Genomic DNA, 14490 nt, shown 5'->3' with positions numbered 1-14490 from the left:
TGAGTTTTGGATGTCCTCAAGTTTATGTAATGTAGAATGTGGGAGGCCAGCCAGGTGTGAGTTGGAGTAGTCAAGTCTAGAGGTAACTAAGGCATGAATGAGGGTTTTAGTAGCAGAAGAGCTGAGGCAGTGGCGGAGACGGGCACTGTTACGGAGGTGGAAAAAGCCGGTTTTGGTTATGCTGCGGATATGTGGCCAGAAACTCATTTCAGGATCAAATATGACACCTAGGTTGCGGACAGTCTTTTTCACCCTCAGATTGATGCTAAGGAGAGGGATGGAGTCAGTGGTTAGGAAACGCAGTTTGTGGCGGGGACCAAAGATAATGGCTTCGGTCTTCCCAATATTTTATTGGAGAAAATTTCTGCTCATTCAGTACTGGATGTCGGGACAAGCAATCTGACAATTTAGATACCAAGCAGGGGTCGAGAGAAGTGGTGGAGAGGTAGAGCTGGATATCGTCAGTGTACATGTGAAAACTGACTCTGTTTTCGGATGATATCGCCAAGGGGCAGCATAGAGAGGAGAAATAGGCGGGGGCCAAGGATAGATCCTTGGGGGACACCAGAGGTAACGATGCGGGAGTGGGAAGAAAAGCCATTGCAGGAGAATTTTGGCTACAATTGGATAGATAAGAATGGAACCAGGCGAGTGCAGTTCCATCTAGGTGGATGATGGTGGAGAGGCTTTGGAGGTGGATGGAGTGGTCGACTGTGTCAAAGGGGATGTAGTCAGGTCCAGAAGGACAAAAAGGGTTAGATTATCTTTGTCACAGTCATAAAGGATGTCATTTGTGACTTTGATGAAAGCCGTTTCAGTACTGTGGCAGGGGCGAAAACCAGATTGAAGGGATTCAAACACTGAATTCAGGGAAAGATGGTCATGGATTTGGGAGGCGACAATACATTCAAGTACTTTGGACAGGAAAGGGAGGTTGGAGATGGGGCGATAGCTAGCAAGGAAAGTGGGGGTCAAGGGTTGGTGTTTTGATGAGATGGGTGATGACAGCAGATTTGAAGGAGAGAGGGAGAGTACCTGAGGAGAGAGAACCGTTTACGATGTTGTCTAACATGGGAGCCAATAAAGGAAGTTGGGTGGTCAGCAGTTTAGTGACAATAGGGTATGATTTTAATGGCGTACTGATTCATACTGCTGAGCAACCTTTCTGGTCCTGAAAACCTAATCTTATATTTGTGGAATATAACTTTTTTTTTTAAATTACCTGTTTTTTAAATTAAATTTTTAAAAATGTAATTTAGTTTTGTTTTAAGTTTGATATTTCAGCTTCTACCTTAATTCCATGTGTGTGTCCCAATCTTTATTTTGCTCCCTAAAATTAAGTGAAGGAAAATTAGCGTATTTTACTTACTGGTTTGCAGTCTGTGAGAATTCTTCAATGGGATTGGCTGCTAGGCCAGCTTGATAGTATCACTGTTGGAAGCTGGAGATCCCTTAGACTGAACGACAGCATGAAATTAACGTCGTGAGAGCTGAAATTCACGTCAGAGATGGCTAGGTCCTTGTGGGCAGCTTTTGTCGAGGTCTGCGGCGAGCGCATCGTCTCGCTACTGACCGCAAATTCCATGCCATTAAAATCCGACCACCTAAATCCGGAGTTCCAAACTCCGGAATGTTCTGAAATCCGGACATCACGCTAATCCATGGAAGGTTCGTGTGAACTTTGAAAAATGTTCTGAAATCCGGCCATTTTTTTTAAACAGCGCATATACTGTATATTTTCAACGCCGCAATACAAAATAGTCGTCCAAAAGCCGGACATGTTTTTCAGTGATCATAACTGCTCAACACTCACCATTAAACGGCATATTAGAAAATACAGGTACAGCGTAGTCATCCGGAATCTGTTCCCGCGATCGCAATGCCCCATGACCCCGAACCGAGCCAACCTGACCTCACCCACATGTGACCCGAGCCTAACCGACGTGTGACCCGAGCCGTGAATTTTGCCATTTGAAGTTTTCATGATTTTAATAAAAATACAGGTACATGCAGTTGTAAAATCAGCATTTTGCTAAATGAATTAGTGACATTAAAGAAAGATCGGTACATTTTAGGGCCACCTGACCCACGCACACCTCTTGATCAGACCCCATCCAACCTGACTCAATTGCTGTGGTGTTTTTCCCGATTTAAAGGTCTGCACAGATACAGATTGTGAATTTGTGTTGTTTGCCATTGCAACCATGTCGAAAAGGCCAACAGATACCCGAATACAGGTAAAGCAAAGAGGAAGCATAGTTCATTGCCAATTGCCAAGAAAGTGGAGTTACTCCACAGATTAGATAGAGGTGCTTCAGTGAGAAGATTGAGCAATGAGTATGGTGTTGGAATCTCCACCATTTATGATACCAGAAAACAGAAAGAACAGATCATGAAGTTTTATGCAGAAAGTGATATTCAGAAGGAAATGAGTAAGAGAAAAACTATGCATAAGCCCAAATGTGATGATTTGGATCGAGCATTGATGGAGTGGTGGCGACAGAGGAGACGTGAAAAGGTTCTTTTGTGTGGCCCAATGGTGGTGCAACAAGCTAAGATATTCCATGCAGAACTGGGGATTGAAAGTCCACTAGAGTACTCTTCTAGTTGGCTAGCCAAATTTAAAAAGCGTCATGGCATCAGGCAATTTAAAGTATGTGGTGATAAAGCCTCAGCAGGTCATGAGGCAGCTGAAAATGATATAGACGAGTTTATCAAACTAATTGCTGATGAAAACTTTGCAGCTGAGCAAATGTACAATGCCGACGAGACACCCCTGTTTTGGCTCTACGTACCAAGAAAGACATTAGCAACAGCAGAAGAATCGTAACCAACAGGTGTAAAAGACGCCAAAGATAGATTGACTGTGCTTGCTGCTGAAAATGCAGCTGGGACACACACATGTAAGCTTATGGTCGTTGGGAGAAGCCAACGTCCAAGATGTTTCAAGGGCGTGAGAATTGCCAGTGCATTATTATGCCTTTAAGAAAGCATGGGTAACCAGGGTAATCTTTCTGAACTGGTTTGAGAAGGATTTTGTCCCGAAGGCATGTGCTCATTGCACGGAAGCTGACCTTGAAGAAAACTGCAAAATATACTTGCTGCTCGACAATTGCTCAGCACATCCTGATGCTGAACTTTTAGTAAAGGATAATGTCCATGGAATCTACTTATCTCCAAATGTTACATCACTGTTACAGGCAATGGACCAAGGAACTTTGAATGAATATATGAGGTGTTTGTTTAGTGTTGTGAATGCATGTGAATAAAAGGTTTCTCTGTTAAAGATGCCATATGGGCAGCTGCGGATGCATGGAACTTGGTAACTACTGACACCTTGGTCAATGTCAAAAGCATTTTGAAAGTCCAAATACACCACATCCACTGGTTCTCCCTTGTCCACTCTACTAGTTACATCCTCAAAAAAATTCCAGAAGATTTGTCAAGTATGGTTTCCCCTTCATAAATTCATGCTGACTTGGACCGATCCTGTCACTGCTTTCCAAATATGCTGCTATTTCATCTTTAATAATTGATTCCAACATTTTCCCCACTACTAATGTCAGGTTAACTGGTCTATAATTACCCGTTTTCTCTCTCCCTCCTTTTTTAAACAGTGGTGTTACATTAGCTACCCTCCAGTCCATAGGAACTGATCCAGAGTCGAAGGACTGTTGGAAATTGATCACCAATGCCTCCACTATTTCTATGGCCACTTCCTTAAGTACTCTGGGATGCAGACTATCAGGCTCCGTGGATTATTCAGCCTTCAATCCCATCAATTTGCCTAACACAATTTCCCGCTTTATAAGGATGTCCTTCAGTTCCTCCTTCTCACTAGATCCTCGGTCCCCATGTATTTCCAAAAGGCTATTTGTGTCTTCCTTCGTGAAAACAGGACCAAAGTATTTGTTTAACTGGTCTGCCATTTCTTTGTTCCCCATTATAAATTCACCTGAATCTGACTGCAAGGTACCTATGTTTGTTTTCACTAATCTTTTTCTCTTCACCTATCTATAGAAGCTTTTGCAGTCAGTTTTTATGTTCCCGGCAAGCTTCCTCTCAATCTATTTTCCCTCTCCTAATTAAACCCTTTGTCCTCCTCTGCTGTATTACAAAATTCTCCCAGTCCTCAGGTTTGCTGCTTTTTCTGGCCAATTTATATGCCTCTTCCTTGGATTTAACACTATCCTTTATTAAAAAAAATAAAACAACTGTACTTGAAATCAATACTGGCTGAATATGAAATTATCTTTGCACGACAAACTGAAATAGAATGCTGTAATATCACAGGTCTGTTTTTTGTATCTAAGATGATTGCTAGGTTCAGCGATATAAATTACTTTTAATAATAACTAGTTGCAGTGACGCAAAATAAGGATGATGCTGTGATACATAATGACTAAAGAGATGGGTTGCTGTTGATGCCTGGGTCAGTGAGATGTCTCTGTCCAAGATAGTCTGGCTTATCGTAGTAGGTGAGGCCACATCTGGAGTACTGTGTACAGTTTTGGTCTCATATTTAAGGAAGGATATACTTGCATTGGAGGCTGTTCAGAGAAGGTTCACTAGGTTGATTCTGGAGATGAGGGGATTGACTAATGAAGATGGGTTGAGTAGGTTGGGCCTATACGCATTGGAGTTCAGAAGAATGAGAGGTGATCTTATCGAAACATATAAGATAATGAGGGGTTAGACAAGGTGGAAGCAGAGAGGATATTTCCACTCATCGGGGAAACTAAAACTAGGGAACATAGTCTCTGAATAAGCGGCTGCCCATTTAAAACTGATATGAGGAGGAATTTCTTCTGAGACTTGTAAATCTATGGAATTCTCTGTCCCAGAGAGCTGTGGAGGCTGTGTCTTTGAATATATTTAAGGGGGAGATAGACAGATTTTTGAATGTTAAGGTAATAAAGGGTTATGGGGAGCGCGCAGGGAAGTGGAGCTGAGTGCATGATCAGATCAGCCATGATCTTATTAAATGGCGGAGCCGGCTCGTGAGGCCAGGTGGCCTACTCCTTCTATTTCTTATGTTCTTAGTCAGAGGTGAGCTTTTGCACTGGCATGTTGCTGATATAAGATTCATTCTTCAGTTTGTTTGGAATTGAAAGTCCAAAACCAATTTGTTGGAGAAGTATGGTGCTCCATGCTGCCCCTCAGCGCAAGCAAACCCAGCCCCCTTACAATGCATCCAGAATACTTGCATACAATATCAACAGCTTTTATTTATATAGTGGCGTTAACGTAGAAAAGCATCTTGAGTCGCTTCAAAAATAAATATGGGCGCTGAATCAACAAAGAGAATATTAGGAGAGGTAACCAAAAGCTTGATCAGAGGTGTGGTTTTAAGGAGGCGATGAAGGTTGAGAGGGATGTAGAGAGGGAATTCCAGAGCATGGGGTCCAGATGGCTGAAGGCACGCTTGCCACTGGTTTGACAGAAATAGAGGGAGGAATACACAGGAAGCCACGGTTACAGGAAAAGTGTGTTTGGGGGATTCCATAGTAACCGGAGTGGACAATCCAAATATGCTTCCTAATTTCACTCCTGATCGGCCTAGCTCTAATTTTGCGATTCTGCTCCTTAGTTCTGGCTTCCCCCAGCAGGGGAAATAGCTTTTCAGTATCTACTCTATTGAAACCCTCTTATTATTTTAAACATCTCTTGGATCACCCTGCAATCTTCAAAACAAGAGAATACAATTGAGTTTATACAACCTGTCCTCATAATTTAATCTTTTAAGCCCTGAATCTGCACTGTATCCCCTCGAAGGCCAATGTATCCATCCATTCTGAGTTTTGATGCCCAACACTGAATGCAGTATGCCAGATGGATCTGACCAAGGTTTTGTACAACTAAAGTATCACTTCCTCAATTTTTATATTGAAACTCTCTTGAGATAATGGGCAACATTCTATGAGCACTTTTGATTACTTTTTGTACTCCAGCACTGGCTTTTAGTGATTTGTGTACATGGGACCTAAATTCCATTTAATCTCCAATCATTGAAAAATATTATGATTGTTCTTTCTCCGTTCCGAAGTGGATGACCTCACCATCCCCTACATCTAACTGATCTGCCATAATTTTGTAACTTTCTGCTCCCAGTCTTACAACTTATATGTTGTACGGCTGGAAGAGTTTGCAGAGATGGGGAGGGGTGACGCCAGGAAAGGATTTTAAACACCAGAGGCTGGAATTTTGATCTTTTCTGTTTTCGGGGCGATAATGGCGGCGGCAGGAAAAGTAGGCGGCCGGGAATATTTTGCACTTTATTATATAGGTTTGGGCATCTGGGCACTGCGTCGGGGGACGTAGTGCTAAGGGAGGCATTGTACACCTCTCGTGGCGCAAGGATGGGAAACTCCCGAGCTAAAGAGCTGGGATGTGAGTGCTCTGAGAGAGGCCTGGGGAGAGAACCTTTTATAAAAAAAAAAACACCCCACAAACATTTCTAAAACATTGCCCAAGTCACTGCAACTCAAATCGCACAAAAAATTAAAACAAAAAGCATTCGCACGCACTTTTGTATTACTTTTACCTTCCTCTCTGCCGCCGGCATGGCTGGACCACTCTGATTTCCAAGGTGGTCGTTGTGGGCGGACAACTCGCGCCGGTGTTGCAACCAAGTGCGTTGCGCACCTGGCACAGCTCTTCCCGGCAGTGCTGCTCAGCGCCGCCGCAAAACCTGCCGGAGGATTGCGGTGGGGCGCTGGAGACTTCGACGCCTTTCGCCCCGGAGCGCAAAGGACCGGTAAATCCAGCTTTAGGATTTTAAATTTGAGGCCTTGTGGGCCCAGGAGCCAGTGTAAGCTGCCAAAAGCAGGTGTGATGAATGAGTGGGGCAGTTTCAAATAGGATGCAGGCAGGAGAATTTTGAATGAGCTTTAAGTTCAGAGTGTGGTGTATGGGAGGCTAGACAGGAGTGCATTGGAATAGTCGAGTCTGGAGGTGACAAAGGTGTAGATGAGGGTTTCAGCTGCAGATGGGATGAGGCAGACAGGTGATGTTACGATGGTGGAAGTGGCTTATCCTTGGGAGGAGAGGAAACTCAGCTTGGTGTCTAATAAGACCACCAAGGTTGCTAACAATCTGGTTTAACCTGCATCAGTGGCCGAGCAGTGGAATGGAATCGGTGAAGAAGGGACAGTTTTGTGGCAAGGGACATAGTTTGTGACAAGGGCCACAGATAACGGTTTGGCCATCTTGATATTTAACTGGTGGAATTTGCAGTTCATGCAAGACTGGATGTTGGACAATCAGGCCAACAGACAATATAGAAGTGGTGGAGAGTTAGAACTGGGTGTCGTCAGTATAAATGTGGAAGCTGACCAAAAAAGGAAGTTATGTGGTCAACAGTTTTATTGGGAATGGGGTCGAGGGAGTAGTGGTGGGGTTCATGGACAAGTTAAGCTTGGAGATGTCATGAGAGGAGATGGGAGAAAAACTAGAGCAAGGGGCGTCTAGGGGATTTCGCTTGGTTGGGCAATGATAGGAAGTGATGCAGCATAGGTAGCTAAAATGCATGGTCTCAATCAGTGTCAAGAAGACCGTGAACTCCATCCCAGACCACTCCGCAGTCTTTTCACCCCTTCTCTAGGTACCCACGCATGATCTTGATGCCCCACTCCCCATCTTGTGACTAATTCCATGCCACAGCCCTCTTCACCCAGCAACAAGTGCTACCAGAACAAAGCCATCCCTAAAGACATTCCAGCTTTGAATCCTACAGACTGTTCTGATCCCAACACAATTCAATTCCCATGATTATTCTCCGTCTTCACCTTGTGAATACTTCCACTTGATTTCCTTACCTTCTTCTTTTGCCCCTCTTCTGCTTTCCACCCTTTCTTCCTCCCTCTTCCATTTCTCCTCCCCTTTCTTTTCTGGCTCACTCTCTTCTGCCCACCTGCTCACTCTCTTCTGCCTGCTCGCTTACCCGTTCACTGGTTTGCTTGGACTGATCAGGTTTTCAACATGTTTGAATGCCACTGAAATGGGCAGTGTCTTTAGTCAAGGTAATCGGAGAACCTGATAAACAGCTTGAATGGGAAGAGGCATAGTAATCAAACTATGTGGTACCTCATTCTCAAGTTGGTCTGTGAGTTTTCCTGTTCCAACCCAACAGTTTTGTCCACAATCTCAGCCTGTAGGGTTAAGCTTTTGGTTTCAGTAGCTTCATATCCTGCTTTTTGAGATTTATACTGTCAAATTTGTTTGGTGAAATCTTAATTCAGAAATTTCCATTTTCTTAATTATTTTGCATGTGTTTCACTTGCAATTCAAATTTGTTTTAAGTATTCAACTGAGTGTTTATAAAGTTAAATCCAATACTTTATTCATGTTTTTTTACTTTATCGAGTTTTCTACAGTAATTCCCATTAGAATTGGCAAAAATAACAAGCATGAAGTATAAAGGCAGTATTTTCTGATGAGTGCTGTAACTAAACTTGAGTATTTTACATGGTTTGATTTTATTTAAGCTAAAAGAATGATTTAGTGGACAAGTGAAAACATATGAGTATAATTTGTGGAAGATCTTTAAAAAAAAGATTTGCCTTGTAACTTTTTTTTATTTTCACTCCAATTTTGTGTTCTCCATAAGATCTAGCTGAGGTTGGGATTAATGGGGCATCGTGAGGTTGAATTCTGACCTCCCTCATCTTAAAACATTGCATTCCAGTGCTAGGATTCCCTAGGCACGCCTGCAAGTAGTCACATTCACTTCAATATACTGAGCCAAAGCTGAGCTATATACATTAGGCCAGAATTTGTGGTGGGTATGACTGCATACTTTGAAATGGACCGCAAGTTTGGGATGTAAGTGCATGTGCTAAATCCCTAACTTGCAATTTGTCAAGTTGCAACCTAATGGTCAAATGTTAAATCTAACTAAGTATTTAGATCTTATTTCCTGACATTAAAGCTTTTAAAGTTACCGTACTGTACTGTTGTCATTGGTCGTGCCCATTCTGAGTGGATTCAGTGGGTCAGTTGCCAGTCTGCACCCCTCCTTTCTCCTCTGTCGCCTTATTCCCCCTTGTATTAATTATCATGTAACTTTATTCCTGTGTGTACCAGTTATCATATCCCATTAAACAATTAACTGTACAAGTCTGATGCTGGTTCCCATATATCTGTCCAGAGGAAACTTGCCGCTACCGCTGATGGCAGCACCAGGCCCACATGATCCCAGGTACAGTTCCTCACATGCTGCGCCCCATTTTCGCGAAAGAGGGTCCCTTTAGCACATTAGGTAAGTTGGTATTCTATTTGGATGCCAATGGCTCCATTGTTTATAGCGGCAACTGGGGACTGAATCAACACACAATTCAGCTTGCAGTTGCTAATGTAAATGATGCAATTATACAAAAGCAGACCGAGATGAAGCCCATCGTTTTGATGGGTTTCCAAGGGACTTTGACACTGATTTCTTAGCTTTTTAAATTGTGGTGAAGGTGAATAATTTGGCCAACTGCTCAGATGGCAATTAAATACATTTTTGGAACACTTAATGTCATTGTGGCCACTTCATGCAGTGGTATAAAAGGGTTTTTTTAAATTAAAAAAAAAACAGGTTAGTGAATGCTGTGTTCACAGCAGTTGGCATATGCATAATTTCTTTAATTAAAAATGGACAGTGGCCACTGTATTGGTAGTCTGACGACCAGCTAGCACTTGATTTAAAAACAGAAGAAATCATTTTTTTAAAAAGAGCACATAACAATCTGGGCACTTCCAATAAAATTCTCGGCCCTTCAAGGATTTTATAAATGTAATGAGTTTATGTATTCTTTTGTTTGCAAACTTTAAGGATAGAAAAATCTCGCACATGATTTTCTTTCCCACTCGTGTCTGTCCCTTCTGTTTTCTGGGATAGGGGATGTATTGATTTCTCCCTTCAGTCTTCTCCATTTCTCTGCTGCATGTGTTGGGATTCCTTAGGCACTCCTCCAAACAGCCACAATTACGGCCAAATCCAAGGCTTGACGTGAACCTAGTGAGGGCTGGCGGGGCATTGCAGTATTTCCATCAGGATAGTGTTCAGTGAAAATTTGAGCTGTTTTTTTTTCTCCTCACCACTATCCTGGGCCAGTTATAGTGCACATTGGTACCCTGGCTGAGATCAGCTAACTTGGGCACAGGCCAGGCTTAAGTTCTGTTTATAATTCATATCTGTGTTTCAGAAGCATACCTTTGACAATAGCTGAATGTCTATCTTATCAGGTGAATAATAAACAAAACAGTTGATTTTTATGATCCCAGCATAGTATATGAAGTATGACTTTAAACATGATGCTAAATTTCAACAGTTAATTTGGTGGTCTCCCTGATGATTTGGTGAATTTTTGCAGGATTTTGAAACCTAGCTCATTTAGATGAACTCAGTTGCGGTGGTGGCAAGGCTGCTACATTTAGCCTCCGAGTCCTCGAGTTCAACCTGAGTCGGCTCCGATTTCCTCTCTTTTGAAGTCCATTTATGTGGACGTGGATTGAGGACAGAATCAGGCTCAGCTGTGGTACCCCCTGCAGTTGTATAGCCTATCGACACTTGCTGCCAAGGGTTACACATGAATAATGGCCACTGGTGACTATGGAGTCATACCCCAAGAAGGTGTTGATGCCTTAAGGAGAAGAGAGGAGAAAATTGATGAGAAGAAGAATGATTAATCTGCAAATATAGGATTACAGGAAGTGATACTGCATTACACCCAGTACTATTTCTTGTATAATCTAATTTATTTTTTCAAAAGTAAAGTCCTCTTTCCCTCAATTTTACACTTGTCCCGAGTGATCCTCAAAATAACTAGCCAGTAAAAGAAACCAATTTTAAAAGTAGTTTGAGATAGTAAAATGGAAAATTTGCTGAACTTGGCTTAATGCAGTCATATTATATTCTGTGTTGATGTTTGGTTCAGCTTATCTATCATTCATGCTGTCAGGGGTCAGACCCATAGAAGTCTCAGAAGAAAGGTTGCCCACGTGACGTTTTGCATAGTAGAGTGTGCAGAGAGAGCAGCTGTCTTGATAGCTGATGGTGTATTTTTAAATTAAAACAACATAGGATTTTTTAAAAACCTTTTAAATTGGTGGAGCAGTATTTAGTCCCAAAAAGCTGAAAGAGCCAGGTGATGAGAAATTTGAAATGGATTTTTTTTTTTTTAAGAACATGAGGGTTCAGCATCAGTTTGGGAGAATAGGGCTGTAGTTATATGGCTTATACTGGAGTTGTATACCACCAATCAGATTTCTTAAATTTAAAGGGATTCCCAATCTGGGTCCAGGACCCAAGATCTGCATGTATTGTAGATGTCTGTGACTCGTGCGTGTACACATTTATGTCATACAAAAGCACACAGTGAGAATGATAACCTGAGCAAGAAGCTGCTGAATGAATGTTACAAAAAGTGTTTTTATATATTTTGCTGCTGAGATCAGCACCCTGCTCCCTTCGTGCCGCTCTCCTTTGCTCTCTCTCCCCCCACCCACCCCCCCCTCCCTGATCGCGCGGTCTCTCCTCTCTCTCTCTCTCTCTCTCTCTCTCTCTCTCTCTCTCTCTCTCTCTCTCTCTCTTCCTTGAGCAGAGGATGCTGCTTCACACACTGTCTGTCTCTCCCTGTGGAGACATTAAGGAAGAAATAGCGGGACATCTAGATAGGAATAGTGCAGTCAAGCAGACGCAACATGGATTCATGAAGGGGAAATCATGTTTAACTAATTTACTGGAATTCTTTGAGGATACAACGAGCATGGTGGATAGAGGTGTACTGATGGATGTGGTGTATTTTAGATTTCCAAAAGGCATTCGATAAGGTGCCACACAAAAGGTTACTGCAGAAGATAAAGGTACGCGGAGTCAGAGGAAATGTATTAGCATGGATAGAGAATTGGCTAGCTAACAGAAAGCAGAGAGTCGGGATAAATGGGTCCTTTTCGGGTTGGAAATCGGTGGTTAGTGGTATGCCACAGGGATCGGTGCTGGGACCACAACTGTTTACAATATACATAGATGACCTGGAAGAGGTGACAGAGTGTAGTGTAACAAAGTTTGCAGATGACACAAAGATTAGTGGGAAAGCGGGTTGTGTAGAGGACACAGAGAGGCTGCAAAGAGATTTAGATAGGTTAAGCGAATGGGCTAAGATTTGGCAGATGGAATACAATGTCGGAAAATGTGAGGTTATCCACCTTGGGGCGGGGGGGGTGGGGGAGGGGGTGGAGAAACAGTAAAAGGGAATATTATTTGAATGGGGCGAAATTACAACATGCTGCGGTGCAGAGGGACCTGGGGGTCCTTGTGCATGAATCCCAAAAAGTTAGTTTGCAGGTGCAGCAGGTAATCAGGAAGGCGAATGGAATGTTGGCCTTCATTGCGAGAGGGATGGAGTACAAAAGCAGGGAGGTCCTGCTGCAACTGTACAGGGTATTGGTGAGGCCACACCTGGAGTACTGTGTGCAGTTTTGGTCACCTTACTTAAGGAAGGATATACTAGCTTTGGAGGGGGTACAGAGACGATTCAATAGGCTGATTCCTGAGGGGGTTACCTTATGATGATAGATTGAGTAGACTGGGTCTTTACTCGTTGGAGTTCAGAAGGATGAGGGGTGATCTTATAGAAACTTTAAAAATAATGAAAGGGATAGACAAGATAGAGGCAGAGAGGTTGTTTCCACTGGTCGGGGAGACTAGAATAAGGGGGCACAGTCTCAAAATACGGGGGAGCCAATTTAAAACCGAGTTGAGAAGGAATTTCTTCTCCCAGAGGGTTGTGAATCTGTGGAATTCTCTGCCCAAGGAAGCAGTTGAGGCTAGCTCATTGAATGTATTCAAATCACAGATAGATAGATTTTTAAACCAATAAAGGAATTAAGGGTTACGGGGAGCGGGCGGGTAAGTGGAGCTGAGTCCACGGCCAGATCAGCCATGATCTTGTTGAATGGCGGAGCAGACTCGAGGGGCTAGATGGCCTACTCCTGTTCCTAATTCTTATGTTCTCATGAAATAGCAGGCTTTCACTCGGTGAGAGTTCGGATGGTCTTTCGGAGATCAGGAACTCTTCGATAATTATGTCTGTTCTATTAGTCTGGATACTGTTTTCATAGGCCACTAATGTACCCTTAAATAGAAACCTATAACCAAAATCTTGAGGGGCTTGCTTTGAATGGAGTAACCTGTATTTTTTTTTATTGTGGCTATCCTGCAGATCTTTTGTAAAGCCTCAGTGGCAGGACCTGTTGCCGTGCAAGATAGGAATCTGGTTTTATTTTATTCTGAAGTCATTACCACAGTGCTATCAGGTAAGAAGAGAAGAAACCTGTAAAGCTATTTATTTTAGACATTCATTTGGTTGAAAGAAGCATTGTTGCCCTCTCGTGCAATGCATAGTTCCTGAGACCGCATGCTCTCAAAATTTCAATTTTCACAGCTGTAGCATCAAGCTTCCACAAAATATCCTCTGCATTAAATGGGTTATCTGTGTTGTAATTGTTTGATGTATTATTGAACAACAATGTCCTGTATGTTTTGGTGTCTTGCCATTGTCCATCAAAAAAAAAACCATTGAGAATTTTGAAGATTGCACCGATGTGTAAACCAGTGCCATGACTTCTGCAGGTGACATATGAATATTTAATTTCTGTTAGATGTTAAATATACCCAATGGTTCAATGGGTAAATATGCCACGTAGCATGGTAATGAGCAATGCCCCTCTAATTTTTTTTTGGCTGCACAGTCCCTTTAAAATTGCTGTGTGGCTGCTGCGCTGTATATTTTCCAGAGGCATCAGCTGTTGAGAGGCCTGCGCAGACCCTCTCGATTGGTGGGTGGCTATGCACCTTAGGGGGAACGTTGGTAATGTGTTGTACAGATCATGGATGTCCCAGACTTAATTTCTGATACGAATTGAATTTAACCAATCTCCACCAGGGTAGCAGTCGACCACTATATTGGTCTCAACATTTCTGAGATAAGGAGGGGAATTAAATCACACCTAAAAGTGGCCATGTCGAGCAAGAACAGAATGTAGCTTAACTATGATGGTCCCCATGATCAAATCGCCTTCCCAACCTTCCAGACTTGCATATTATGAATAGTCACTTGGCGAAGTAGGAGGGCCATTGGTGTTTGTGGAACAGTATCCTGGTATTAACCACTAAGGGAGGGTGAAAGATGAAGGGAGGATGTTCAAAACAGGAAGGAAATTAAATCTCCTGCCGTTTTGCTGATTTAGGAAAATAATTGATTCATGATTACATGGACTTGGCTAAAACTCCATTTATTATGGTAGTGAGTAGCTGAGCCATGCAGCCTCGGGTAGGTTCCAGCTTGATTCAGGGACACTTGGATTGATATCTATCCATCTGAGTGAAAGCAAGATATTTAACAACACGGCTTGATTTTCAGCAGAGGTCAGCCAAGTAAATTAGTGTCCTTAAAGTCAACCTGTAGTGTTGGGGGAGGGATGGTCATCCATGATAGAATAATC

The 14490-nt window shown here is 42.6% G+C and overlaps 1 protein-coding gene across 2 annotated transcripts in view; it reads left to right on the top strand.

The window, feature by feature from the left end:
- dnajc1 (DnaJ (Hsp40) homolog, subfamily C, member 1) overlaps positions 1-14490 on the top strand; it is a 345901-nt gene that overhangs the window by 197787 nt on the left and 133624 nt on the right. For both annotated transcript variants that reach the window (XM_070881402.1, XM_070881401.1), the window contains one exon: positions 13209-13302. In XM_070881402.1, coding sequence (XP_070737503.1) covers positions 13209-13302 — 94 coding nt within the window. The remainder of the gene's footprint in view (positions 1-13208; positions 13303-14490) is intronic.

The sequence above is a fragment of the Pristiophorus japonicus genome, chromosome 5, assembly GCF_044704955.1.
Source record: "Pristiophorus japonicus isolate sPriJap1 chromosome 5, sPriJap1.hap1, whole genome shotgun sequence".
In the NCBI taxonomy this organism is placed as follows: Eukaryota; Metazoa; Chordata; class Chondrichthyes; family Pristiophoridae; genus Pristiophorus; species Pristiophorus japonicus.
The sequence above is the reverse complement of the archived record's forward strand: the minus strand, read 5'-3'. Positions and strand labels throughout refer to the sequence as shown.